Here is a 27,627-nt window from a genome sequence, read left to right on the forward strand (position 1 = left end):
TTACTCATGTTTTTGTGCACTGATTTGTTTCAGAATAATGCCCTTACTTTTTTTAAAGATGCATTTTATGAGGAAAATTGTAAATCTCATTTCAGCCTCTGTTGGATCCTTGCTTGTTGGCATGGGTTCTAACACTGCCTGTTAATTTCTAATTAGCCATGAGTATTGCAGCAGGAAGGTGGTTTGCAACAGAAGTGGTGCTAAACAAGAAAGGAAGTGAGATTTTGGGTCTTGTGAAGCACAAATCCCACAACACTTCCTTTGGAAAAGAAAGCAATTTTTACAAAAGTAAAAATTATACTTGCACTAGAGTTCATTGCCATTCAAGAAAATATTTAATTATCCCATAGATGCATACTTGTTTAATTTAGTTCCACCTCTCCTCAGAATTGACCAAAACACTGGTGTGGGATTTGTCTTATTGGGTTTTTGGCTATTCTCTGCTTTTTTTCTATACAAATTTCAAAATCTGACATTCTGCACTCCATCTTGTGAGATGGGGAAAACTTTCTGTGCTCAAGAAAATACCTTTCATAGGGTGTAAAGAAAGGGGGTTGCAGTTTAGGGAGGGGAGTGGACATGACTCGTCCACAGACATGCATGGGTGGCTTCCTACTGTGCAGAATGTTTTGAGTTTCTTTATTCTGAATACCCCTTGCTTTCCAAACAGAAATTTTCCAACTTCTATCCTTTTGACCACCACTGCTGTCACATCACCAAAAATTGGAATTGTTACCAATTTTTAACCTAAACTTCAATACTATTCATGTCAGGTTTAGCACAGAACTGCCTTTATTATGATTCATGTCAAGTTTAGCTGGAACTAACTTAGACCATCCCCTTTTGCGTTAACCTATCCTAACTTGTTCTGTTTTGAGGTCGTTGATCTGAAAAGCTATCACTGTTTTTATCTGTCCAAAAAAATGTTGGCTGAGCTGTTTCTATAATTTTCTATATATTCTTGGCATCCATATATTTGTACACCCCTGTGGATTTTTTAAAAAAGTAATTGCTTTAGATAATCTCTCTTTCAATCTTTTTATTGAATTTTCTATAACAAGCACAGCCCACCTATTAGGATTAGGTGATAATGCACCCAGAATTCTTGTGTCCCGTGAACAAAATGAATAAATACCTTGAATGAAAACAAGTCAGAGTTGGGAATGGTGATTCTAAGATTTCCACATAAAGGATGATGACGTGTGCTACAATTTGGCAAATGTGCCAAAATTGGATCAAAATTAAAAATGCTGGAAATTCTTAACATGAGCAGAGTGAGGAACAATTAACCTGTGATCATTACTTGAAATATTTGGAGAGGAGTATTGAGTTTATGGACAAATTAATGGGGTGAAGGAGAGAGAGAAAACAAAAGCAAAACAGTTTAAAATTAGAGGTCATTTAGCCCCTTATGACTCCTTGGTCACAATGGATGGTTATCCACTTCAGTGCTCTTTCCTGTCCTATCCCCTCAACCCTGATTCCTTTAATGTACAGAAGTTGTCCAATCTGTTCTTGAAAGCAATCAACTGAACTACACAGCACACTGATGTGGTGAATTCTAAAGATTTTGAGTGAAGAAATTTCAATCTCAGTAGTAAAGGGCAACCCTTGTATATAAAACATCTAGTATCCAGCACCTATGGAGATTGTTAGATGCTGGATAAATATATTTTTCCATTGCTTGAGATTGTGTGATTGGTGAACTAACAGTGAGACTTGCCAATTTTAAACTCCCAGATTTTTTTTTTTCCCGGTTGCATGAATTCTGGACAACAGGGGTTTTACTGTACTTCTAAACTAAGGAAAGCATCCTACCCTCATCTACCCTGTGATTATCCCCATCATAGAATGGAAGAGAGGAGGCTGCATAACAAAAGTGATGTTGCAGGCAATCAGAAAAAAAGATGGGAAAGGTGAATGGGTAACAAAAGATATGACTGTTGACCTATAAAAAAGGAATGCACATTTAAAGGTGGTTGAAAAGGTAAAATGACTTCTTCATTGCAAATGAGGTTAATTGCTTGCATCAGTGGCAGTCTTCCGGCAAGCAATACAATAACTTTTCAGTCTATTTTTAAAAATAGATTTTAAAAATCTGCTGAAGGCACAGGATCATTACTGTAAGACGACTCTCATTCTCTAGGAACTTGTTGCTCCTTGTACACATCTTGTGCACCAATATAGTGTTGGATAATGTTGAATACGCTTATCTTTGTGAGGTTTTTCAGTTGGTTGTTTTTCCAGACTCTTTTGTGTAGTCTTCCAAAGGCGCTATTTGCCTTGGCGAGTCTGTTGTCTATCTCATTGTCGATCCTTGCATCTGATGAAATGGTGCAGCCGAGATAGGTAAACTGGTTGACCGTTTTGAGTTTTGTGTGCCCGATGGAGATGTGGGGGGGCTGGTAGTCATGGTGGGGAGCTGGCTGATGGAGGACCTCAGTTTTCTTCAGGCTGACTTCCAGGCCAAACATTTTGGCAGTTTCCGCAAAGCAGGACGTCAAGCGCTGAAGAGCTGGCTCTGAATGGGCAACTAAAGTGGCATCATCTGCAAAGAGTAGTTCACGGACAAGTTTCTCTTGTGTCTTGGTGTGAGCTTGCAGGCGCGTCAGATTGAAGAGACTGCCATCCGTGCGGTACCGGATGTAAACAGCGTCTTCATTGTTGGGGTCTTTCATGGCTTGGTTCAGCATCATGCTGAAGAAGATTGAAAAGAGGGTTGGTGCGAGAACACAGCCTTGCTTCACGCCATTTAAGCGTATACAGAGCCGTTGTCATACCCACACTCCTGTTCGGCTCCGAATCATGGGTCCTCTACTGGCACCACCTACGGCTCCTAGAACGCTTCCACCAGCGTTGTCTCCGCTCCATCCTCAACATCCATTGGAGCGCTTATACCCCTAACGTCGAAGTACTCGAGATGGCAGAGGTCGACAGCATCGAGTCTATGCTGCTGAAGATCCAGCTGCGCTGGATGGGTCACGTCTCCAGAATGGAGGACCATCGCCTTCCCAAGATCGTGTTATATGGCGAGCTCTCCACTGGCCACCGTGACAGAGGTGCACCAAAGAAAAGGTACAAGGACTGCCTAAAGAAATCTCTTGGTGCCTGCCACATTGACCACCGCCAGTGGGCTGATAACGCCTCAAACCGTGCATCTTGGCGCCTCACAGTTTGGCGGGCAGCAACCTCCTTTGAAGAAGACCGCAGAGCCCACCTCACTGACAAAAGGCAAAGGAGGAAAAACCCAACACCCAACCCCAACCAACCAATTTTCCCTTGCAACCACTGCAATCGTGTCTGCCTGTCCCGCATCGGACTTGTCAGCCACAAACGAGCCTGCAGCTGACGTGGACTTTTTACCCCCTCCATAAATCTTCGTCCGCGAAGCCAAGCCAAAGAAGAATGTTGAATAGAAGACCCTTGTTCCTTCAATTTGTTAACTGGATAGGCCAGAACTCCTCTCTTAATTTATTATGCCTCTTTGGGTGACAAAATTAAAAATTGAAATAAAAACACACAATGCTGGAAATACTCAACAAGTCAGGGAGCATATGAAGAAAGACCAAAAAAAAAAATCTTTGGTATCTTGCTATAATTTTAAATACTTCAATTAACCACATTTGGAGTATTGTGTGCAGTCTTGTGCCCAGGTACAGGAAAGATGGCATCAAGCTGGATAGAGTTTAGAAAAGATGTGTGAGAATGTTATCAGGACTTGAGCCGTAAAGAGAGAATGGGTAAGCTAGGACTTTTCTCCTGGACCATTGGAAGCTGAGAGGGGACCTTGTGGAGGTAGACAACATCATGAAGGGCATAGATAAGGTAAATGGTTTTTTTTTCCCCACGATAGGGGAGTCTAAAACTTGAGGACATAGATTTAAAATGAGAGGGATCAGTTTTAAAAGGTGATGGGTATGTGGAATGGTCTACAAGAGTAAGTGGTAGAGGTGGGTACAATAACATCACTTAAGACGTTTAAATGGGTACATGGTTAGAAAAGTTCAGGACTATGAGTCCAATGCAAGCAGATGGGACTAAGGGCATGAATGTGTAGGGACATGCTCGAGAACATTATGACTAATAAAACAGTGAAGGATGAGCATTACACTTTTAATAAGACAACTTAAATTAATTATATTTAAATATATCGCTGGCTAGACAGGCTCAAACTAAAGTTTAAAGATGGACGCAGTGGTTTGCAGACAAGGTTTTTGAACATGGAAAACTTCATTGTACGAAAGAATATTTCATAATTGATCTGTCTTAAAATGATTCATCCTATCTAGAATCTTGTATGCATTTGCAGTTTTTTTTTCTTAAACTTTGCATCAGGTAAAGGGGTGAAAAGCAAGACTTAACAATAATCACATCTTGAACTTTTATTTCTCAGCGCCAACATGAACCTGGAAAATTTCAGCAAGGCGGAGATACTGATGTTCTTCAGTGTTCTTGAGGGAGAACTTGAAGCAAGAGATATGGTGATTGAAGCACTCCAGGTAAGTAATGTGTGGTTATATTAGTAGCGATTCTCATAAATGTGGCATTATTCTTTAGCTTCTTGAAAAGCAATACAGGTATATTGATCTAAATTACTAAAGATTAATTTTAAGAATTAATCATCATTTTTCCATTATTTTGTGCTGCTACACAATTGCTATGACCCTTTTAAAGGAGTTCATCACGTCACCATTGGCAAGAATCATATGTTGGGATTTGTAGTTTCTCTCTTCTACTATTCTAGGGTGACTGCTTGGGTGAAATTCCAATCTGCTTTGGTGGTTAGCTGATGTGCAGTGAGTTGGTAAATAATTGTGTTTTTTTAGATACTGGAAATATTCAGTCGGTCAGACAGCATGTATAGAGGGAAATATTTCAAGATGCTTTTGTTGTCATGCAGTAGTACAGAAATATAATATTGCACTGTTTGCTGTAGGAAAGTCACCATTAGTATTGCCCGGCACTCCTTGCAGTATGAGAGAAAGGGAAGCAAAAAAAAGAGTTCCTTCAGCTTCGTCACTTGGTGTCCATGGATTCACCTCCAGTGCTCCCACGGCCTTTGCTGCTACATGGACTCCTGTTTGGCCCAGTGGCAACCTGAGCTCCAATCCAAACCTGCAATACGATCAGGAATCCTCCACCCGAGGCCCTACCGAAGCACTTGCCCTCTTGAATCCTAGTTCTAATACCTGGTTCCCAACAACTGTTAACATTGAGCTTGCACCAAAAGGAATCCGTACTATCACAAACTAGAAAGCCTAGTTATCTAAAATTGCTCGGTTCACCATCAAGTTCTGAGGGCTATTACATGCCTGCATGCCTCATGATGAAATTCTATTCCTTTAAGAGGTCAAAACCTGTCAGTGAGAATGGGATGGAGAGTAAGTGAAAGATGGTTAAAAATTCATGGTTGCTCTCGTAGACCGTGTTCTGCAAAACCATTATGTGGTCTGGGTTTGGTTTCTCTCAAAGGTGCAATGTAGGTGTTGCATAGTATGTAGCTGCTAAGGGGGGTGGGGGGGGGGTGGTAGTTGTTTGTAGAGAGAGAAGAGTGAACAATGTCTATTTGATTTTTTAGCCAATAACTAATTCAGATACAGTACATCTCCAAAATCAGATTCTCCGACAGCAGCGACCTTAGGCCCCTGGCACAAGCGGGGCCTCGGTGGGAAGGTGTTGGTGATCGGCATGGCGTGGTCAGCATTTTTTTTTGAGAATTCACATTATTTTGATACTTAAAAAGCCTTTGCCTTGTTGCTTAAACACTGTTATAAGTAATTTGTTGTTGCTAATGGGCTGTTTTTAAAAGATGACCAGTTCTCAGGGAGGGAGGGAGGGAGGGAGGGAGGGAGGGAGGGAGGAAGGGAGGGAGGGAGGGATTGGGGGGGGGGAGGGGAGGAAACATTTATCCAAAATAGGCCTGGTCCTAACCATTTTTGATAATCGGAGTTGTACTGTATAAGAATTTTAAATAAAAGGGTAGTCATCTGAAAGAATCCATGTTTTTGGTTACTGATAGTCTAGCTACAATAGTCCTTTTTACAGTTGTGTCGCAGTAAATCGGCCGTTCAGAGTCCCAGTTAGGAATAGCGTTTTTGTTCTTCACACTTGGCCAGAGCACTGCATGCTTTCATCCCGGGGATAGGAGTATTCTGCCTTCTACCGGTGATGTCATGATGCATCGAGCGATGGTGGACCTGCCCGAAATGCTGATCAATGTATCATGGTCTTTGTATTTAAACAAAATTGATCATATGTAATTATAAAATACAGCTTAATTATGTACAACACAGTATGAGCCCCATTGTTGTGCTGACCTATACAAATCTTTATAAGGGACGGTAGGAAAGTGCTAGCAATAAATAGCAATAGCGGACAATTTTTAAACAGCGTGGGAAAGTTGATAGTGTTATCATGCACAATTTATAAAGATCATGGGAAAAAACGATGACAAACTGCCCTCCCAGAATTCCATACTGCAGAGAAAGGATTGTATGCACGGCTGCATGGAGCACTCATGGAGGGGTTTCTCTTCTGCATGGAATTCTGGGAGGGCAGGTCCACCATCGCTCTTTCCCACGGTCTTCATAAATTGTCCGCAATAACACTACCAACTTTCCCACGGTGTTTATAAATTGTCCACTGTTGCTATTTATTACTGGCACTTTCCACTCTCTCTCGCACTGCAACTTTCCCATGGCAAAGTTTATACCTTTATTTTAATTTTTTTTCTTCATGTCCCTGCATTCACACAATCATGTCATTTCTGTCCTAAAATGCAATTCTCACTTTGACCGTAGGCTAATCTGCATGCCGGCATCGGGTGATGCTGGGGATTGCAGTAGGGGTTGAGGCTGTCTATCCCTGGCATAAAATTGTCATTTCCTGCTGGCGTTCAGGTGATTTTTGCTTTCACACTTGACCCTTAACCAACCAATTGGCCGTTAATTGGTGGGACAAGGTGCAAGTGCGAAAAGTGCTTTTGTTGCAATTAATGTGTTGCCACGTAAAGTAACTGGCTTTTGAGGACCAATGACCCTTGCAAATATTACAGTATTTGATCACAAATATTGCAGGTAAGCCTTCTGCTTGTCCCACTTCATTATTCACTGTCTTTCCACAAAAGATCTTACGTGGAGAAGGGAAAAATGTAACAGCAGCACTGATGCAGACCTGGGAGAGCGGAGACACACCGCTGCTCCAAAGGGTTCAACCACCCAGTCCTAATGCCAGTGGCACTATACAGGCTTTAAACAGCCCGTTAAAGGAGCATCAATGTAAGGAAAATCCCTCTTCCACAGAGGTGTGTGCCTATGCTCGGCAGTGACCACAAGGAGTTGCAGACTTTGGGGAGCAGAAATGGGGTAAAAGACTCCTACCCCCACCCACCCCCAGTGAAAAAGCATTGGAGATGACGCAAGAAGGAATGTGGCCAAGGCAGCAGACCAGCAAGGGGCTCAGCAGCTGACGGACCCACACTGGGCACAAGTTGGTGACAGCACAGTCGGGGGATCTGCAAGGATGCTGGAAACTGGCTTGTGAGAACCAGGTATCGGAATTCAAGAGGGTGCTGAGGTCTAGAAGGGCTCCTGGAGGGCCTCAAGAACTGGAGGCTTTCTGATGTCAGAGGTTTGGATCTGGAGCTCAGGTTGCCAATGGATCAAACAGGAGTCTGCAAGCGCAGAGACTGTGGGAGCACTGAAGGTGAATCCTTGAAGACTTATTGACTCTGAAGGGACTCTTTTGCTTCTTTCTCTCTTGCTGTAAGGGGTGCCAGGTGATACTAATAGTGACTGATTTACAATAGGTAGAAGACAATTTCATGTCATATTACATGGTCTTTATTATTATGTGACAAAAGAATCTTGAATCTTGGTTACAGAGATGTTCCGACAAGACCAGAGGCTTGGAATAAGTGATTTCTAGTGAAAGGAAATTACAACTGATAGGATATTTATTCTTCATTTTGTCCCATATTATTTCTTAATTGCTAGTCAGTGATTCCCACCCACAGACCTTTTAATGTAATTTCTCAACCACTACAAACTCGACCACTCAAATTTTTGTAATTCCCTTTGTTTAGATCCAAAATCCTAGTTTGGTTTCACCTCCATCACCTTCAAATTCGATGCAAAATTTTATCACTGTCCCATTTTTATTTTTTGCCTTTCCTGAAATGTTGAAAGCTGTCAAATCGTTCTGCAGACATCCTTGAAGTAAATATGGCGGAACAGTTAACATAGCGATTAGCGCAATGCTGTTACAGCACCAGTGACCAGGATTTGAATCCAGTGCTGTCGGTCAAGGAATTTATAAATTCTCCCCATGTCTGCATGGGTTTCCTCCGGGTGATCCAGTTACCTCCCACAATTCAAAACATACCAGGGATTGTAATTCAATTAGGTATAATTGGGTGACATAGGCTAAAAGGGCCTGTTACTGAGCTGTACGTCTAAATTTAAAATGTGAAAATAACTTAAATGTGTATGAGGCCACCCTTGTACCCATTTACAACTTTTTTTTCTAGATTCAACTCTAGGTCAAAAGGACAGCTCCCCAAAATCTTCTCAAAGGCCATCAGATGGGTAATTTAATGCTGTCTTAGCCTGTGAAACCCACATTTAAAAAGTGTAATTTCTAGTTTCTGATGTCCCGCACATATAATATTACAATTTTCTGAGGAGTTATTTATAGTTAGTTATAACATCCCTTTAAAAGCACATACTGAAGTTCAGGTTCATTATCATCTGACTGTACTTGTACATCCTGACAAAACACCAGACAACAGTGCACACACATAGATAGAAGTATCAGTCACTCATTTTTAAATTCACTCATCTGTGATTATATTCATAGTTAATGCAACATAAGAAGGCAATCTTTATGAAGCATCTAATTTTCCTCAACATTTGAGGAAAATAGGCGGCTATTAAATTTTAAGCTAATTTGCCTCTTAGTGGTATACACCTTATGGAACATTGAAAAGCTAACTTGAATCTGTGTTCTACCTAAGGCCTTGCCTTCTCCTCGCCTGCCATGACTGAAATTTTAATTTTATTGTTTTGTAGAAATCTTCTTCTTGGTCCTCTTCAGCACTGTTCTAGTGAATAAAAGGGAGATTAAGGCATTGTTTACAAGCAGTTCCATCCACAAGGGATGTGAGAGGACTGGGGCTCTTGCTTGCCGTTACAAGTTCCTCCAAATGCTTTAATAATCTGTTGGCAGTCATAAGCCCACACAGTGGCTTTCAAATTCTGGGTACAATCCTGACCTTGGGTGCTGTCTGTGTTGATTTCCTCCCATGTAACAAGTGTGCATTGGTTGTTAGGTTGATTAACTACTGTAAATTGCCTTCAGTACAGGGAGATATGAATAGAAAAATAGAATTGGTGTCAATGGGTGTTTGTTGATGTAGATATACTGGGCTGAACAGCTCCACTCTCTGCTGTGTGACTTGATTCTTACAAATTGAATTTGTGCTGAGAACATTCCATGCGAAGAACAATTCTTTGCAACGAGAGAACCATATAGCTTTGGTTGTTTGACCATTTATGGTGCATGGTATTGGCAAACTTCAAGGAAACGTAAAAAGGAAGCAAGATGATGACCCATTTCCGTCTGCATTGTATTCTTTTATGACTGCACGTTAACTCTATGTTAACATATTTACTTTAAGCGTACACTGTTCATGTAAATAATTTTAATTCTTGGTCGTCAGCAGTTGCTCCCTCAGTAAAAAGGGGAGTAATCTAATATTTTAAATCAAGCCATATAAATGGAAAGCATGAAACTTTCATGCAATGTTTTGAAAAGGGTGAACATCTTTGATTTAAAATTGTGTTTACTCCCAAAATTAGCAGTGTGCTGCTTTAAGTGAGACAAAGATTATCTAAATTGTAAAATGCAGGAGTATATCAGAATCTGTCTTGGGGGAAAATTGGCAAGTCATGCTGAGCCCTGTGCTGTGCTTTGCTTGCGTGCATATATGCTAAATGTATGGTGCCTGCCACATTGACCACCGCCAGTGGGCTGATATCGCCTCAAACCGTGCATCTTGGCGCCTCACAGTTCGGCGGGCAGCAACCTCCTTTGAAGAAGACCACAGAGCCCACCTCACTGACAAAAGACAAAGGAGGAAAAACCCAACACCCAACCCCAACCCACCAATTTTCCCCTGCAGCCGCTGCGACCGTGTCTGCCTGTCCCGCATAGGACTTGTCAGCCACAAACGAGCCTGCAGCTGACGTGGACTTTTACCCCCTCCATAAATCTTCGTCCGCGAAACCAAGCCAAAGAAAGATGGTGCTGGCAAGAACTTGATAGCTGGTTATTTCCTCATCAATAAGTTGCTCATACTTTTTAAAGCAAGAAATTTGGGAAGAAAAGGTGGTTAATCAGACCATTTTTTCATTATCTTGCACATGGTGTGGTGAAGAAGGCATGTGGAATGTTGGCCTTCATAAATCGGAGTATTGAATTCAAGAGTAGGGAAGTTATGATGAAATTGTACAAGGCATTGGTGAGGCCAAATTTGGAGTACTGTGTACAGTTTTGGTCACCAAATTTTAGGAAAGATATAAACAAAATAGAGAGAGTGCAGAGAAGGTTCACGAGGATGTTGACAGGATTTCAAGGTTTGAGTTACAGGGAAAGGTTGTGCAGACTGGGGCATTTTTCTCTGGAGCGTAGAAGATTGAGGGGGGACTTGATAAGAGGTGTTTAAGATTTTAAAAGGGACAGACAGAGTAAATATGGATAGGCTTTTTCAATGAAGAGTGGGGGAGATTCAAACGAGAGGGCATGGTTTAAGATTGAAGGGGAAAATTATAAGGTGAACAAGAGGGGAAATTTATTTACGCAAAGGGTGGTAGGGATGTGGAATGAGCTTCCGGCAGACGTGGTTGAGGTGGGATCATTGGTTACATTTAAGAAAAGACTGGATAGTTACATGGAGAGGAGAGGACTGGAGGGGTATGGACCAGGTGCTGGTCAGAGGGACTCGGAGAGTGGAGATTTGTTACGGTATGGAGGACTAGTAGGGCAGAACTGACCTGTTCTGTGCTGTAAGTGGTTATATATGGTTATATTCCCATCTCAAGGTAAATGTGTTTTTAAAAAAAAAAAATAAATAAATAATAATAATAAATAAATAGATAGACATTGAATGAGAAGTTGACTGGTATTTCTGTATTCAATATGTCTAAATTTAAAATTTAACCTACAGGCCATCTCAGCCCAGGAATGCGTACCGTCCAGATTAGACCCATGGTAGGGGATCCCCTGGGGAAAACTCACACAGACGCTGGGAGAACGTACAAACTCCTTACAGACAGTGCAGGATTCGAACCCTGTTCCAGTCCCAGTCGCTGGTACTGTAAAGGCGTTGTGCTATTTGCTACGCCAACCATGCTGCCCTTGTGTATAATCTTGCAATGGTCATTTTTGATGCACCAAAGAACAGATGAGGCAAAAATAAATAAAATAAATTCCTTTTTCGATGATTCTTATAACATCATAGTTCAAAATGAGCTAGAAATTCATGTGTGAAAATTTTGTGGTGATATCCTGTTTGTACAGTTTGTCTAGACATGACCATGTCATTGAACTAAAGGATAAAATGCTGATGTAAGACCTATCTGAGGAACCTCTCATTACAAAGCTCCAATCAATACTTCAATAAGTCATTTCCTGAGTCATTCGAATTGGAGCATATCCCAGAATAAAAAGGGCATGAGGCTCACATGTTTTGAAAGAATTTGATTTGAAGAAGAACATTTAAATTTGAATTACTTGGTGTTTGTCATAATTGTTAAAAAGACTATACAATTTTTTAATAAGCCAATACCTAAAGGGATATTTTTAAATTTTGATTGAGTATTTATAAATGAAACTGATTTATCCATGATGCTGGTCTCGGTAGTTTGGAGGAAATCATGTGTTGTCTTTTGCACAAGGTCTTTCTTTTCTAGTCCCTCAGTGACATGGATCAAGCTTCGAGTTATCAGAATCCATGTGGGATCTGCAGACTCTGCCACAGTTAATAGAGGAAGTGCTTACCCTTGCAGGCTGGTATAGCTGTGCTGCTGCTATTGTTTTTTGGACTGTGCATTATTCAAATGAAGAAACTTAGTTCTCTGTATCAAACCATATGATGCTGACTGGACTTGAGGCAACAATTTGCACAAGTTTGCTGAAGATGTTGCATTTTTCAAGGAAACTTTGAGTGCCCCTTGAATCATTTCCTCTGTCTTGTTAACAACCTCGGGGCATGATCAAGCTTGGAGTGGATGACCTGTTTCTGGAGTCACGTCAGATTGGTAATGATATGAAGTGTTCACTGGAGCTGTCCAGGTCAAGTTGGTGCCAAGGATGTTGCACTGGGAGAACTGTTTTTCCTGCTGATGGATTTGGAGAATCTTGTGGAGGCAGCATGGGTGCTACCTTCCAAAGTCCCAAGGATGCCAGGTTGTGCTGGACCAGTAGATTTTCTGGACTATTGGATGTTACTGTGATTAAAACTGAAACAGCTGCTTGTCCATTATTGATGTATATTGTATAGAAAAAGTGAACAGAGCAAGTATAAACTTGGGGACCCTGGCCCTCACTCCATACTGACCTATGTTCTTGTTCCCAATCCTTTGGGATTTTTCTAAAATTGTAAAAAAGAAAGTACCACAATAATCTTGTCTCTTTATGGCGATTGATAATTAACTGTTTATAGGCTGACCAACCCAATCTATTAAACCTCATATCTATTAAACCTCAAATCCATTTGCAAACAATTTTGACCCAAGTTGCATTTTTGTAATCCAATGAAGAATATAGAGTTTGAAGAAAACGTGGCTGAGAAGAGATGCATGGGAATGAAGGATATTCTCATAATTATCAAGCAACTGGGTAGCATGGTTGGCACAACACTGTTACATCAACAGCTTAGAGTTTGTCTGGAGGGAGTTTGTTCTCTCTATTTCAGGGTGGTTTTCCTGTACTCTTCAAAAAAGAATGTACTGGGCTCTAGGTCATTTGGGAGTAATTAGTTGGAACGGAGCTGAAAGGTCCTGCTTAAATTTAAATTTTAACTTTGGGAATGTTTTTTTTAAATTAAGTTGGAGATACTAAGACCAGGTAAAATGAGAAATAGCAGGAATTTGTTCACAACCTGACAGGTACTTGATCCACCTTCAACCAACAAATCTATATCAAGATGAGGACCTCGGACCTTGTGGATTGCAGCATGGCCTATAATTGACACACAGAATAAAAAGATGTGGCACGCCTTGTATTATGATGGTCATTCTGTTATCAGTTAAATCCTATGTTGTGCCTGCGTGCCTGCGTGCCTGCGTGCCTGCGTGCGAAATGCATCTTAAATGCTTAGCATCAAAAGTTTGATCTCAGTGATGCTGGAAATCAGCAAATTATGGACAACTTGATTTTCTTTTCTGATATTGCTGTAACAAAATGTGTCAAGTAGAATGACAGAAGTCTCTGCTCTTTGATTAATGCTGTGAATTTTTTTTTATTTACCCAAACAGGTAATGTTGAGGGAAGTGCTCAAGGCTGAAATGTCAGTTCTATATTTTTTACCTTTGCTATAATAAAGGACACTCTTTGACCTGCTGAGTTTCTCCATTGTTGTTTTGAGACTTCCCAGGAGCCAACCATTTCAATTCTGCATCACACTCCCATACTTTCCCCACCAAGATCACCTGTAAATTGGGGGAACACCTGATTTTCTTTCTGGACACTCTCCTGCCAGATTAACATTGACTTTTCTGGGTTCTGCTGACCTACTCTCCTCTTCCAGCTCCCTTTCTCTCTCTATTCACCTAGTCATCCTCCTCCCCTTGCTGCTATACCCTACCTCCTTCCCTCCCTTTTCCACCTATTACCTCCTACCTTCCTTCCTATTTTTGACTTTCACCCACATCAACTCAGTGGACACTTCAGTAGCTCTGCACCCCCTCCCCTATAGCTGTGATACCATCTCTTCTAACCCCCTCCCCAAAAAAAACTCAAATTTCATTTTGGAACTGGGTAGACTAAAATCGTGCTAATTATGTTAGGTAAGCAATTGAGTGCTTGGGTGTCTATACAATAAAATAGTTATTAAAAACATTATTCATGTATAATGTGCAAAAAAAATGGATATTAACTCATTTCTTCAGTTAAAGTAATAATTTGACCATCCTGGTAATTGTGTTGTTTCCTCTTCAAAAGCTACAGAAATAATTACTGCCACATTGGCCGAACTTGACAATTTTCATTTTAATTATTAACAAATTTCATCCCTCTTCAATGGATGTTGAATATTTGCGATTAAATTGTTCTTTTTATTAAGAAAAAATACGATTGAAAGCATATATCACTAGTACTAGATGTTAGTATCACAGTGGATTTTGTTTTTTAGAGGTTTACCATACAAGTTTGCAAACTGATAAACACAAAACAATGTATATGTGAAGTTCACTATTAGAAACCATTTTTCACAAGGTTGTTGTGGCTACTGGAACGTTGTACTGGTAGCCTAACCTATTTATTACATACATAATCCTGGCACATCATTAATTCATAATCATAAAACATGATGCAAATAGGTGTCAAGTTCTTTGAAGGAGTTCAACTAGTCCTTCATATAAAAATGGATTAGGGCAGGATTACTGTCAACTATGTTTAATGCGAACTCCGTGCACAAAAGGCCTGTTTCAGCATCCACTGCCCTACCTTCATCAATCCTCCTTTACCTCGAAAAAGGACACGATCTTCCACACACACACAAAGCTATGCAAACTACTGTCTTGGGTAAACTTATACCTCTCATTTTGTTCATTTTAGATTGGTCACAGTGTTTGAGCTACCGAAAGAAAATAGGCACACACACCGAGAGCAGTTCAGTTTATACAAATGTTTATTACTAATTCAAAAGCTGATTTCACACTACAATATGCAAGCCCTTCCCAACTATACTTATCAACGCTTGGACTGGTCCCAACTGCCGAAGCGAGGCAACGACTGCACACTTGTAGTAGGTTGTCAGGGCGCTGGTAGCAGCTTCTCCACCTCCCCCGACCGGGACGTTGCTTGGACTCTGGCTGTTCTTCCTTCTTGACAAGGGATGTTCCCACCCCTCGGAGAATCTAAACTTCAGCAGCAGGACCACAGGCTTATATACCCCAAAAACAATTAATCATGCACCTACTCCTAATATTTGTCAGTCAAAATCAAAACTGAACATTACATTCTACAATTTAGAAGATTAATTATTATGGAACCAGGATGTTATAATTTCCTGGTTTATCTCGTAGATACAAAGACTTATTAAAACTTCTCGAGCAAGACAGGTTGTGACCAATTCGTCAATTTCAGAGTGTTGCATTTGACAACTGCTTTCCCTGGGCCTCACAGTGGAATTCCATTTCAAAGTGTATCTTCAGATAAGTCCCCATGGCTGAGTTTAATTACATCTGCTAGTTCTGAAAGTAAGGTGACCTGCGTGTGGACCCAGTGTCGTCAGTTCCACATAAGCAAAAAGCATCTGGGTACATGGTTTTAATCCTCCATTACATCCCACCCCTTGGTCACAATCTGTCATTTGCGAGGCCTAACCAGTATTTGAGTACAGAGGGAGCGAAAAAAGAGAAATCAAAACAACAATTACAAAGATAAGCAATGACGCGAGCCACCAACGGAGGATAGTGTGGCCCACCCCCCCAAATGTAGCAGTTAGCCATGAGAAAGGATTCCAACCAAGGCTCAAATTATCCTTGTTGGCCACAATACCCAGGTACTGGAGCTCACGAACAGATTTTGAAACATGCTGAACAATAACATATTTATATAAGCTGCACTTGAGGCTGGTGACCGAGGACTTCCTTGGTGTAATGCATCGGACCGTGTTTCCCACGGGTAACTCCCTTGGAACATCCTCGACATTACAAATCCAATTGCTGGCATCAAAGCAGCTGTTAAGCCAGATCACCAGGAGTGTAAAATGGAGAACCTGGAACAAAGAAGCCTGACACATGTCACTCACGATACCATAAGCGTTCAGTGTTTAAACAGACTAAATCATCCTGTCCCTCAATAGCTACCCACCGAGTGTTACCCTGGGCAGGTGTCACTATTTCCCCTTTTACAGGAGGGCCACTACCTGGTGGTGCCACCCATACCTTTTGTCCAACATTCTCTAGTTCGGGGATGGGGGGCAATGACTGTTTTTCCTCTGGAATAGGCTGTAATTCAGGAGCGTGAAGAAGTCGGTGGAAAGGTGTACCTCCTTTTAAAGGGCGATGATTCAAATTGTCGACTGCCTGCTGCAGCACATGGCACCATCCCTTCTGGGTCCCCAGTGATGTTTCCAAACGAATTTGTTCCTTCAGTAAGCCGTTCATTTGTTCAACTAACCCGGCAGCCTGCGGGTAATAAGGAATATGGTGGATCCATAAAATACCGTTGTCATTTGCCCAATCACAGATTGCTTTCCTGGAGAAGTGCGAGCCATTATCAGAGTGAATCTCCTCTGGAACATCATAACGATAAATCAAATGGTTTAGTCCTTGGATAGTGCTAGCTTGGTCAGCCGTCTTGGTGGGAAAAGTAAAAACCAGGCCCGAAAAGGTGTCAACCATTACTAGGATATAATATTTACCCATACAGTCTAGCATGGGGCCTATGTAATCAATTTGCCAGACCGCAGCTGAGTGAGCACCCCATTTTATTCGGCCATGTGGACCAGGTGGAATGGTATGGAACTTCACAAGCTGACATTCTGGGCATGTACGTACGACCATGCGGACATCATCCTGATGGACGGATAAAGCATGTGTACGGGACCACATAGCTGATCCCTTCTCCCCCAAATGACCACTCTGTTCATGTGCCCATCGAGCCAGGGGGACGGTATCAGCACAGCTGATAGTGGCAAGCTGATCTGCTACTGCATTATGTTGAGCCATGTTAGTCGCCATATTGGTATGGGCATCAACGTGATAAACGGTTATCTCACGATGGTGGGAAGCATCCCACAACAGCTGCCACAACTCTTTGCCCCATACTGGGCGGTCATGTATCATCCAGTTGTTCTTTTGCAAATCAGGCATCCATACCACAAGTCCATTAGCCAAAGCCCAGGAATCAGTAAACAGGCGAAGAGGGTGATCATGGGGATCTAGTGGTAAAGTGACTGCCTTCAACTCAGCATACTGACTGGAGCCACCATCCCCCTCCTCCGATAAGTGAGTTCCTGACCTGGGATGGTAAGCCACTTGTTCGTGTACGTGGCCCACCCCTTCAGGCCCTCTGGTCGCATGACTCTGAATATACCACTTCCATTTAACAATAGAAGACTGCTGAGCCCGCCCGATCTTTAGATTAGCATCATTAGCCAGGACCCAATTCATTATAGGGAGTGCAGGTCGCAATTGAACATCTGCATCACCTGTCATTCTTTCAGTCTCTAGCAGGGCCCAGTAACAGGCTAGTAACTGTTGTTCAAAAACAGAATAACGAGTGGCAGCCTCGGGCATGGTACGTGACCAGAATCCCAGTGGGACTCGGCGACCCTCTTGTTTCTGCCAGAGGCTCCAGGAGGCCACATCATCAATATAATGGTGAATTGAGAGGGAAGGCGATACTGGAAGGTGGATGAAGGTATACTGGCGCCCCTTCCAGGTAAAGGCGAACTGATCCTGTGAATCCTCAGCTATAAGAATACTGAAGAAGGCGTTAGAGAGATCAATGACAGCATACCATGTTCCTGAGTTCCCAGTAGCAATGTTTTCAATAAGGGTGACAATGTCCGGAACTGCTGAAGCAAGTGGTGGGGCATGTTTGTTCAAAAAACGATAATCAACTGTCATTCTCCAGGAGCCATCTGGCTTCTGGACCGGCCAAACAGGGCTATTAAAGGGCGACGTTGCGGGCCTCACTACCCCTTCTTCTTGCAGAGCATCGATGGTGGCAGTAATCTCTTCCTGCCCCCCAGGGAGACGATATTGTGGAATGCACACTGGTTTCATGGGGGCTGGCACCATCACAGGATCCCACTTAACCTGACCCACTACTAGTTTTTTTGTAATAGTTCGAATTCCAAATTCAAATCCCCCTTGGCTAGTATTAAGGGCCATACCGGCCAACATATTAATACCCAGGATACACTCGTCAGTAGCAGCCACCAGGGCATGTAACCAGACAGGGGAAGGGCTATCACCCACCATGGCACAGACTTTTATTTCCTTTGCCAGGGTGACCGCTCCTCCCAACCCCTCTATTTGAAAGGCCGGTCTAGTCCAGAGGTCGGGATTACCAGGAATCACCGAGTGCTCTGCACCGGTGTCGACCAAAGCCAAGTATTGGCGATCATTACCCCCACCCCAGTGGATTGTTAACGGTATGTAGGGCCGCGGATCCCCGTGTGTGCGCCGTGTCTCGATGGAGTAGACACGGGAATCCTGCCCACACCTTGAGGCTTCAGAAGGGTTCGGGGGCTTCCAGGACCACATGCTATTGTTATCTTTAAGAGCCTGTTTAACCCATTGTTTTACCTCATCATGAGTAACTGGAGCAGGAGAAGCCAGCTCGATAGAAGCAGCAGTGGGAGCAGAAAGCACAGCTGGGCCAGGAGGACTCAGCAGCTGGGGATGATGTTCCCCTGCTTTTTGCCTAAATCGATCTCCAATGGCAGCCAACTCTTTTACAGAGAAATCACGGATCATTGACTCCTTCTGACCCCTGTTCCCACTTTGACTCACAGGGTCCTCCACCCAGTCTAGGGGAGGAGGTGGAGGCCATCCAACAGAGGGAGTAGGCCATAGAGCATAAGCAGGGGTTTGGGTATTTTCCCCTGGGTCCACATGGGAAACCGGGGTATCTATCCCTTCCATCTCTACCCTTACATCATCCCCCCTTCTGTCTGTTTGGGAAATCTGCTGCCTTATAGGGCGGGCGTGAACAGCAGATGGAGAGGGTAGTATGTTAGACACATGCTGAGGAGTATCTGCATTATTACCATTGTCATTCCAGATATTCCCATCCCAATCCTCAATTACATCAGGATCGTTACCATTCCTTATCATGGCATGAATACGATATGGATCGGGTTCTACTCCATGCCTTTCCTTATCTGCACAGAGCTGCTGCCGGAGTTTAATATTACGGCAAATCATTTGGACATGCTTATCTTCCCATTCTTTGGCTCTGTCCTGACTGGTGCGAACAATCTCGCTCATCATGGAACAGCATTGTCGCAGGACTTCTAGCTCCTCCTCTAATTGCTTTCTTTTGCACTGAGATTCTACTTCTCTTTGAATTAATTCTGCTTCACGCTGAACGGAGTGGCGTAATGCTGTGGCCAGCAACCAAAAACCATTCGTCAGCATTCCCTTTTTATCAGGAAATTTACTTTCTCGAAGGAGAGTGGCAACCCGCTCTCCCAGAGGTGCACTTGATGAGTCTAACTTCTCATCCCAACTAATGGGTGGTCCCAACAAAGACAGGGTATTGGCCAACATGCCAAACCCATCGTCTTTGGAAGTCCATCCAGGAATCAAGAACTGCTCAGGGCTCACCTCTTTCTTTCGGCGAAACATCTTGAGACCAACCCTGCTCGCTGCGCCAATTGTCTTGGGTAAACTTATACCTCTCATTTTGTTCATTTTAGATTGGTCACAGTGTTTGAGCTACCGAAAGAAAATAGGCACACACACCGAGAGCAGTTCAGTTTATACAAATGTTTATTACTAATTCAAAAGCTGATTTCACACTACAATATGCAAGCCCTTCCCAACTATACTTATCAACGCTTGGACTGGTCCCAACTGCCGAAGCGAGGCAACGACTGCACACTTGTAGTAGGTTGTCAGGGCGCTGGTAGCAGCTTCTCCACCTCCCCCGACCGGGACGTTGCTTGGACTCTGGCTGTTCTTCCTTCTTGACAAGGGATGTTCCCACCCCTCGGAGAATCTAAACTTCAGCAGCAGGACCACAGGCTTATATACCCCAAAAACAATTAATCATGCACCTACTCCTAATATTTGTCAGTCAAAATCAAAACTGAACATTACATTCTACAATTTAGAAGATTAATTATTATGGAACCAGGATGTTATAATTTCCTGGTTTATCTCGTAGATACAAAGACTTATTAAAACTTCTCGAGCAAGACAGGTTGTGACCAATTCGTCAATTTCAGAGTGTTGCATTTGACAACTGCTTTCCCTGGGCCTCACAGTGGAATTCCATTTCAAAGTGTATCTTCAGATAAGTCCCCATGGCTGAGTTTAATTACATCTGCTAGTTCTGAAAGTAAGGTGACCTGCGTGTGGACCCAGTGTCGTCAGTTCCACATAAGCAAAAAGCATCTGGGTACATGGTTTTAATCCTCCATTACAACTACTTGCCCTCAGTTTCTGGTTCTCTGAATACACCAGCATCACCTCCAATAAATAAATTTCTGACCATTGACATCAAGCTCATTGGCTTGTGATTTCCTGCCATGTCATTTCTATTAAATCACAGCACAACAGTGGTTTCATTTTGTTCAGGTTTCTGATTTATTGTCAAAGTACATATATGACATATACATATATCCCTGAGGTTCTTTATTTTGCAGGTAAGGCAGACTCCCAAGAACTTAAATTTGCTAACCCTCTCCACCTCTGATCCTCTGGTTTTCCCTTCCTAAAGTCAACAATCAGTTAATTGGTTTTGGTGACATTGAGTGCAAGGTTGTTGTTGGTGCACCATTCAGCGAGTTTTCAATCTCCCTCTTGTATGCTGAGTCATCACCTTTCTTTATACATTCCACTACCGTGGTATTGTCGACAGATTTGTAGATGGTGTTATTGTCTTACCAAGCCACACAGTCGTAGGGGTAAAGTGAGCAGAGCAGGGGACCAAGAACGCAGCCCTGTGGTGCTCCGGTACTGATGGAGATTGTGGAGGAGATATGGTCTGGAGTTGTGGAAATCCATGATCATATTGTACAGTGGGGTGTTGACTCCCAGGTCTTGGAATTTGCTGATCAGTTTTGAGGGCCTGATGATGTTAAATGCCGAACTGTAGCTGATAAAGAGCAACCTGATGTATGCATCTTTACTGTCCAGGAGTTCCAGAGCTTTGTGTAGAGCCAGTGAGATGGTATCTGGCATATTTCTGTTGCTATGATAGACAAACTGGAGCGGATCCATGTCACCGCTGAGACAGGAGCTGATAAGCTTCAACACCAGCCTTTCAGAACACTTCATCACTGTTGATGTAAGTGCTACTGGTCAATAGTCATTAAGGCAGGTTACTGCACTCTTCTTGGGCACTGGTATGATTGACGCCTGTTGGAAACCGGTAGGTGCCATGCTCTGCTGGAGTGAGTGGAAGATTGGTCAGCACAGATTTTTAATACTCAGCCAGGTACTTCATCTGGGCCAGGTGTTTTCCTCGGATTCTCTCTCCTAAAGTCATCCATAGATGCAGACAAGAAGGGATCATCAGGGGATGCAGAGGGATCGTTCTTTGTTACTTTCAAATCGGGTGTAGAAGGGATTGAACTCCTTTGGGAGCCAAGCTTTCCCATCTGCTACTTCACCAGATTTGATCTTGTACCAGGTTGTGGCATTTTGGCCCTGCCACAGCTGATTTTTTTTTCCATTTTCAGCTGGAATCTCCACTTCTGGCATTTTTGTTCTTCTGGCACTTGGATTGAGGCCAAATGTTATGTAAATATCTTGGAAAGGAACTCTTGCAATTCCTTTCCACATGGTGCACGGATCCACTTCATCAGGCTCTGGGAATGTATCCACTTTAAGATGCTCCAGGGCTATCAATACATCCTCCTTTGACAGTCCATTCATTTCTGTCAATTTTTTGGCTTCCATGATCATTGTGATAAAGACTGATTTTTTTTAAAAAAAAAATCTCCTATGACTCCACACAAAGATAACCTATTGATTTTTAATGGAATCCCTTCTCTTCCTGGGCACCTTTTTAATATACCTGTGGCATCTCTTGGGATTTTCCTTTATGCTGCCTGCTAACTCCATTTCGTGTCTATTTTAAAAAAAGGAAGAATAGGATTGGTATCTTGGCGTGTTTATCTTTCATTGAATGTCACTAAAATATTTTCCTGTCATTCTTCTCATGACTGTCTATAGGAGTTTGCTTCTTGCAAATTAGCTACAGATTTTCCAGCATGTGCATTTCCTACATTTCTGTATTTCAGCTGTAAAGTGCTTCAGGGTGTCCTTGGGTCATGAAATTTTCAAAGAAATAAATATGAGATGGAATTAATGGACCATGCGTGTTCTGCGGTTTTTTTTTGTGTTTTCTGCTTTGCTCAATATTGAAGGACTAAAAATGCACACTTAACATGAGCAGGAAGCTTGGCTCCTGAGAACAAGTGTAAAATAAAGGAGTATGAATGTACCGGTCGGTACCTAATATGTACTGGAAAGATGCCATCTTTTTCATAAATCATCTTTGTTTTAATTGCAGTGCTGCCACTTGAAACTTTGGAAAAGTCATTTCCATTTAAAAATGTTACTTCGTTTTTGAGCTGTGTCAAACTTAAGCCCATACATTTATTTAAATGCCAGCATATTGTGCAGTTAAGTTCAAGATATTGTATGTGCTAAAACTGAATTGATAAATTTCTGAGGATGTATTTCCGGGAACATCAGTGCATAATAAATTAAATGTACAATGTGATCTGATGACGTGCTTTATAAAGTTTGCCTTGTCCTCAGGCATTTCAGCTGAAACAAATCTTCATCTTGAGCTTTTGAGATGACTCTATTTAAGCGACAGTAAATCAAAGGAGCCTGATAACTGCTTAAGATTTTTGAGGATATGAATTCCCAAAAATGATTTAAAAATATTCCATTTTAGTAGACTCAGTGGATAAAGCAATAATATTTATTGTTTCAAGGGGCATGTGTCAGGTTGATGGAATTGATGATTGTCATAAACTTGTTTAATGGATATTTGTATCTGTCAGGCAGGGGGTAACAAATAACCTGGCCAGGAAAAGGGCAAAGCGCTGATTTAATTTAGTGGTTAATTTGGACATACAAACACGGTAACAGGTCATTTCGGCCCACGAGTCTATGCTGCCCAATTTACACCCAATTAACTTACACCCTGGTACGTTTTTGAAGAGTGTGAAGAAACTGGAGTCCCCATGCAGACACTGGAGAACATACAATTTTTGTTTTAACCATCAATGGATCATTTTTGTTTGAACGATAATGCTTGCTTGAAATAATGGCATCCACCATGGAATTTAGTTTCTTGCTATATTCAGTAAGTTTTCAAATAATAGCATTTTCTTTGGATGTTAGCATATAGGTATGGCTGAATCTTTTGCTGTTGTATTGAATTACAGAACAAGTTCTCTTTAACCTCTCTTCACAAAAGAGATGAATGGTATGGACTCCTGATCAGAGGACAATGAAGTTGAGAGCAGACATTTAATACAATAAAAACAAATGCAAAAAAAAACATCCAGCATACCAGGCATCATTTTTGAAAGAGAAAAGTTCCAAGTCCGATACCTTTCATCAAAACTGGGAGAGGAAACTGGTTAGTTTTGAGTATTGGAGAAGGTGAGGAAGGAATGAGCAGAACGAAAACCATATATTTAATAGAGTAAGACCAGATAAGTAAATTTAGCAGTTAAATCAGATTTACTTGTTTGTCGCTGTTCATTGCTCATAGTAAGGCTATGGGGAATGCCCAGCCGGCTACAGTACATCAGAGGAAAGAGAAAAATACACACAATGATGACAAATGTTATTTCTGAAGCTTGCCTTGGTTTTCATCTAAGTAGTGCAGGGGAACACAGATGGCTAAGTAAGAGTGGAATGGGGGGGGAGGGGGGGGAAAGATACTGGAAGGCATTAGGGTTAGGGATGACTCAAAGCCTCTCCTGCTATTTCTGCACCTGGAGAATTTGTACTTTCCTTGGATTTGCTTTTAATATGTTCTTCAAAGTTGACCTTTGTTTCCTCGCCTCTTGTCCTGCTAAATGTTTTTTCTACCATGAGGTTCTCCTTTAATGGAAGTAAATTTTGTGTAAAACAAAACCATTTTAAAATGTTTTTTAAAAAAGCCATATCACGAAGCAGTATACAACAAATATGCCCAGTATAGTTGAGCTGTGCAATTCTTTGCACGACTCCTATGATGGTATTGTATCAGCTGACTCGTTTGGAAATGCTGGAGCCGCATGTTATTCCTATTCTACATGAAAAGTTTTGACTCTTGAAAATAATTCTGTTTGTGGATTTTTTTTTCATTCTGTCTTCCTTTGGATTTTCATGAACACGCTTAATCAAGAGGTTAAGAGATGGTTAGAGTGGTAGAATTCCAATGGTTCAGTCAAACTTGTAAAGGTCATTTACTGTGGAGCCACAAAAAGGAGTGGCTAAATATCTTGCTGCTGTACTGTCTGTGTAATAAATAGGAGGAAATTCTGCACTGAGCTTTCTTTGTTTTACTACTGGCACCATGTGAACATTTTTTCAGAAGTGCTAAATAAAAACATTTGACTTAAAGGATGATGGGAAGGCCCAATGAAACTAATAATTGATTATGATTAATTTTATTTTCCATGGAAAAGATCAAAAGAATTTTTCATCTCTTTCATCAGAAATGTATTCATTTATATCTCCTTTTGTAGAACAATTCACTATTCCAAGGTACAATAGGTACCTTCCTGGATAAGTCTTCTAATTGATCTTGTCCCTACCTAAATCCTTTCAATTTTATTTTCATTGTGCAATATTTGAATGAAGATCTCAGCCAGTCTGAGACCAACAGAACTTGAGTAAAGTTTTAATAGAAACTTGACTCCCAATCTGGACAAATAATTGTCAGAAAGTGTGGCCGGTGAGACCTAGAATTTGTATTACAGAGCACAACAGTTGGGTAACTTGTATCTATGTGGTTTTCTTCTTTGAACTGCAGAATAATTGTCCATGCATATGACAAAGAAACACAAAGAGAACATTGTGTACCTGCCATTATGACATTAAGCATGGTTGATATTCCTGCTTGATATTTTTAAACTGGGATTAATAAACTCAGATGTGATCTTTCCTGATCCAGCACACTAGCGGCATTGTGAAGAAAGCACGTTATCACCTCTACTTTCTCAGGAGTTTGTGGTATGCTATGACATTCGAAACCCTTGCAAATTTCTACAGATGTTTGGTCGAAAGTGTGCTGACCAGCTCCATCACAGTCTGGTATAGGGAGACCAACACCCCTGAGCATAAAGTCCTGCAAAAGGTAGTGGACACAGCCCAGGACATCACAGGCAAAATGCTCCCCACCATCGAGAACATCTACAGGGAATGCTGCCATCGGAGATTAGCAACAATCATCAAGGATCAATTCCACCCAGCGCATGCTCTGTTTTCAATGCTACCATCAGGAAAAAGGTATAGCTGCCAAAGGAATGCACCACCAGGTTCAGGAATAGCTGCTACTCCTCCACCATCTGACTCCTCAACAATAAACTCAATCAGGGACTCGTTTAAGGACTCTTACTTTTGCAATTTGTGCAATACAGAGAGAAAAAAAGTCAGTTTGTTTATTTGTTCACATGTATATGTATCTTGTGGTTTTTTTTTTGCGCTACTATTATGAGCCCAGAGGACCCTAAAACCCAGCAACCACAGAAATTCAAGACAAATGGTTAGTTAAAGAAAAGTTGCTTTTAATTATCTTTAAACATGAAAACAGGATCAAACTTTACCTTATTGCTATTAACTTAACCCCCTTCTAATTCTAAGCACACATGTATGTAATGTGTGAGTAAGTTCAGAAAAGTTATTTAATTCACACTCCAATCTCACTTCTCATTCCTCCAAGTTCACTGGTTGCTTGAAAGATAAATGGTTCCTGCTCAGGAAGGTTCTTGTCGAGTTTTCAGAGAGAGATTTGTTCGCTGGACACAAATTAATTCCTTCTAATCATCCACGTCAGAAGAAATTTGCCCCATCAGGGTTTTCCAGATGATAACATCTTTCAGGTCACCACAGAGTTCCTTTTTCTTTCTCTTATTTCAAGTAAAACATTAGGCAGGCAATCCTCTCCTCTTATATGGACCACAAAGACTTTGACAAGGTTGTCTTTCTCTGCTTGCAAAACCACATGACTCTTTTAGAACACCAAAACGGCACTCAGACAGCATGTAGCTCCAAACCTAATCCTCCGAGTTCTTTCATCCATTGCTTTTCAAATCAACAGTCCATTAGTGAAGTCTCTATAGTCACTCTCCAAAGCTTTTGCAGAGGAATTCTGAGCCGGCCTGTCAAGCTTGAGCAGAACTCCAGTATTTTAAATAAGATCTGTTTTGTTGTATGTCCTATGCTAAAACCTGCCACAATTTATCTCCTTTATGTTATATTTTATTTGTAAATAGATATGTTTTAACCTGTCAAACTACCAATGAGTGGTAATTCTGTCTCGCAGGAAACAGGATCTTAGGGTTGTATGTGATGCCATGTATATATTCTGATAATACATCTGAAATCTGACTGAAAAGTGGGTTTCAATGGGTGCTTTTAAAATTGATCCTGCTTCACTTAAAGAACTAGCACTTTCTGATCCACTATTAACCGGCTTGGCATAATGATCTTAAATGAGCAATCTCTTGATATTCCCATTTTATTCCAACACCTGTTGATGTTCAGCGTGGCAATTTGGACCTCATCAGCACTGCATAATCTTCTGTTCTAAGCTTCCCTCCCACAATCTCCTCGTAACTACCATCTTTAGTATTTCCAATATTCTCTCTGACATATTGATATCATCCTCGTGTTGTACTTCTTGGCCTTCTCAATAGCTCCCATTTCCACATCATTTTGTTTCATCATTAATGTCCCCAATCCCAGAATAAGTTTTGCATTGGATTGTAAAATCAGGATTTTGATTCTTTACATATCTAAATCAATATTGTAACTAAAATCCAAAAATTCTGAAATTTTCTAGCATTTTATATTTCAAGGAGTTATGTAGATGTTACTCAAGGTCCTTTACCGGCACCACCTACGGCTCCTAGAACGCTTCCACCAGCGTTGTCTCCGCTCCATCCTCAACATCCATTGGAGCGCTCACACCCCTAACGTCGAGGTACTCGAGATGGCAGAGGTCGACAGCATCGAGTCCACGCTGCTGAAGATCCAGCTGCGCTGGATGGGTCACGTCTCCAGAATGGAGGACCATCGCCTTCCCAAGATCGTATTATATGGCGAGCTCTCCACTGGCCACCGTGACAGAGGTGCACCAAAGAAAAGGTACAAGGACTGCCTAAAGAAATCTCTTGGTGCCTGCCACATTGACCACCGCCAGTGGGCTGATAACGCCTCAAACCGTGCATCTTGGCGCCTCACAGTTTGGCGGGCAGCAGCCTCCTTTGAAGAAGACCGCAGAGCCCACCTCACTGACAAAAGGCAAAGGAGGAAAAACCCAACACCCAACCCCAACCCACCAATTTTCCCTTGCAACCGCTGCAATCGTGTCTGCCTGTCCCGCATCGGACTGGTCAGCCACAAACGAGCCTGCAGCTGACGTGGACTTTTTACCCCCTCCATAAATCTTCGTCCGCGAAGCCAAGCCAAAGATACTCAACAT

The 27,627-nt window shown here is 41.8% G+C and overlaps 1 protein-coding gene across 9 annotated transcripts in view; it reads left to right on the forward strand.

The window, feature by feature from the left end:
- The window catches only part of cttnbp2nlb (CTTNBP2 N-terminal like b), a 92,755-nt gene that overhangs the window by 13,579 nt on the left and 51,549 nt on the right, over positions 1-27,627 (forward strand). For all 9 annotated transcript variants that reach the window (XR_011358493.1, XR_011358494.1, XR_011358495.1 and 6 more), the window contains one exon: positions 4,394-4,499. Coding sequence is in view for 5 of the 9 variants with exons in the window: in XM_069941969.1 (XP_069798070.1) it covers positions 4,394-4,499 (106 nt within the window). In the remaining 4 variants the exon portion in view is untranslated. The remainder of the gene's footprint in view (positions 1-4,393; positions 4,500-27,627) is intronic.

The sequence above is a fragment of the Narcine bancroftii genome, chromosome 5 (genome assembly GCF_036971445.1).
Source record: "Narcine bancroftii isolate sNarBan1 chromosome 5, sNarBan1.hap1, whole genome shotgun sequence".
Classification (NCBI taxonomy): Eukaryota; Metazoa; Chordata; class Chondrichthyes; order Torpediniformes; family Narcinidae; genus Narcine; species Narcine bancroftii.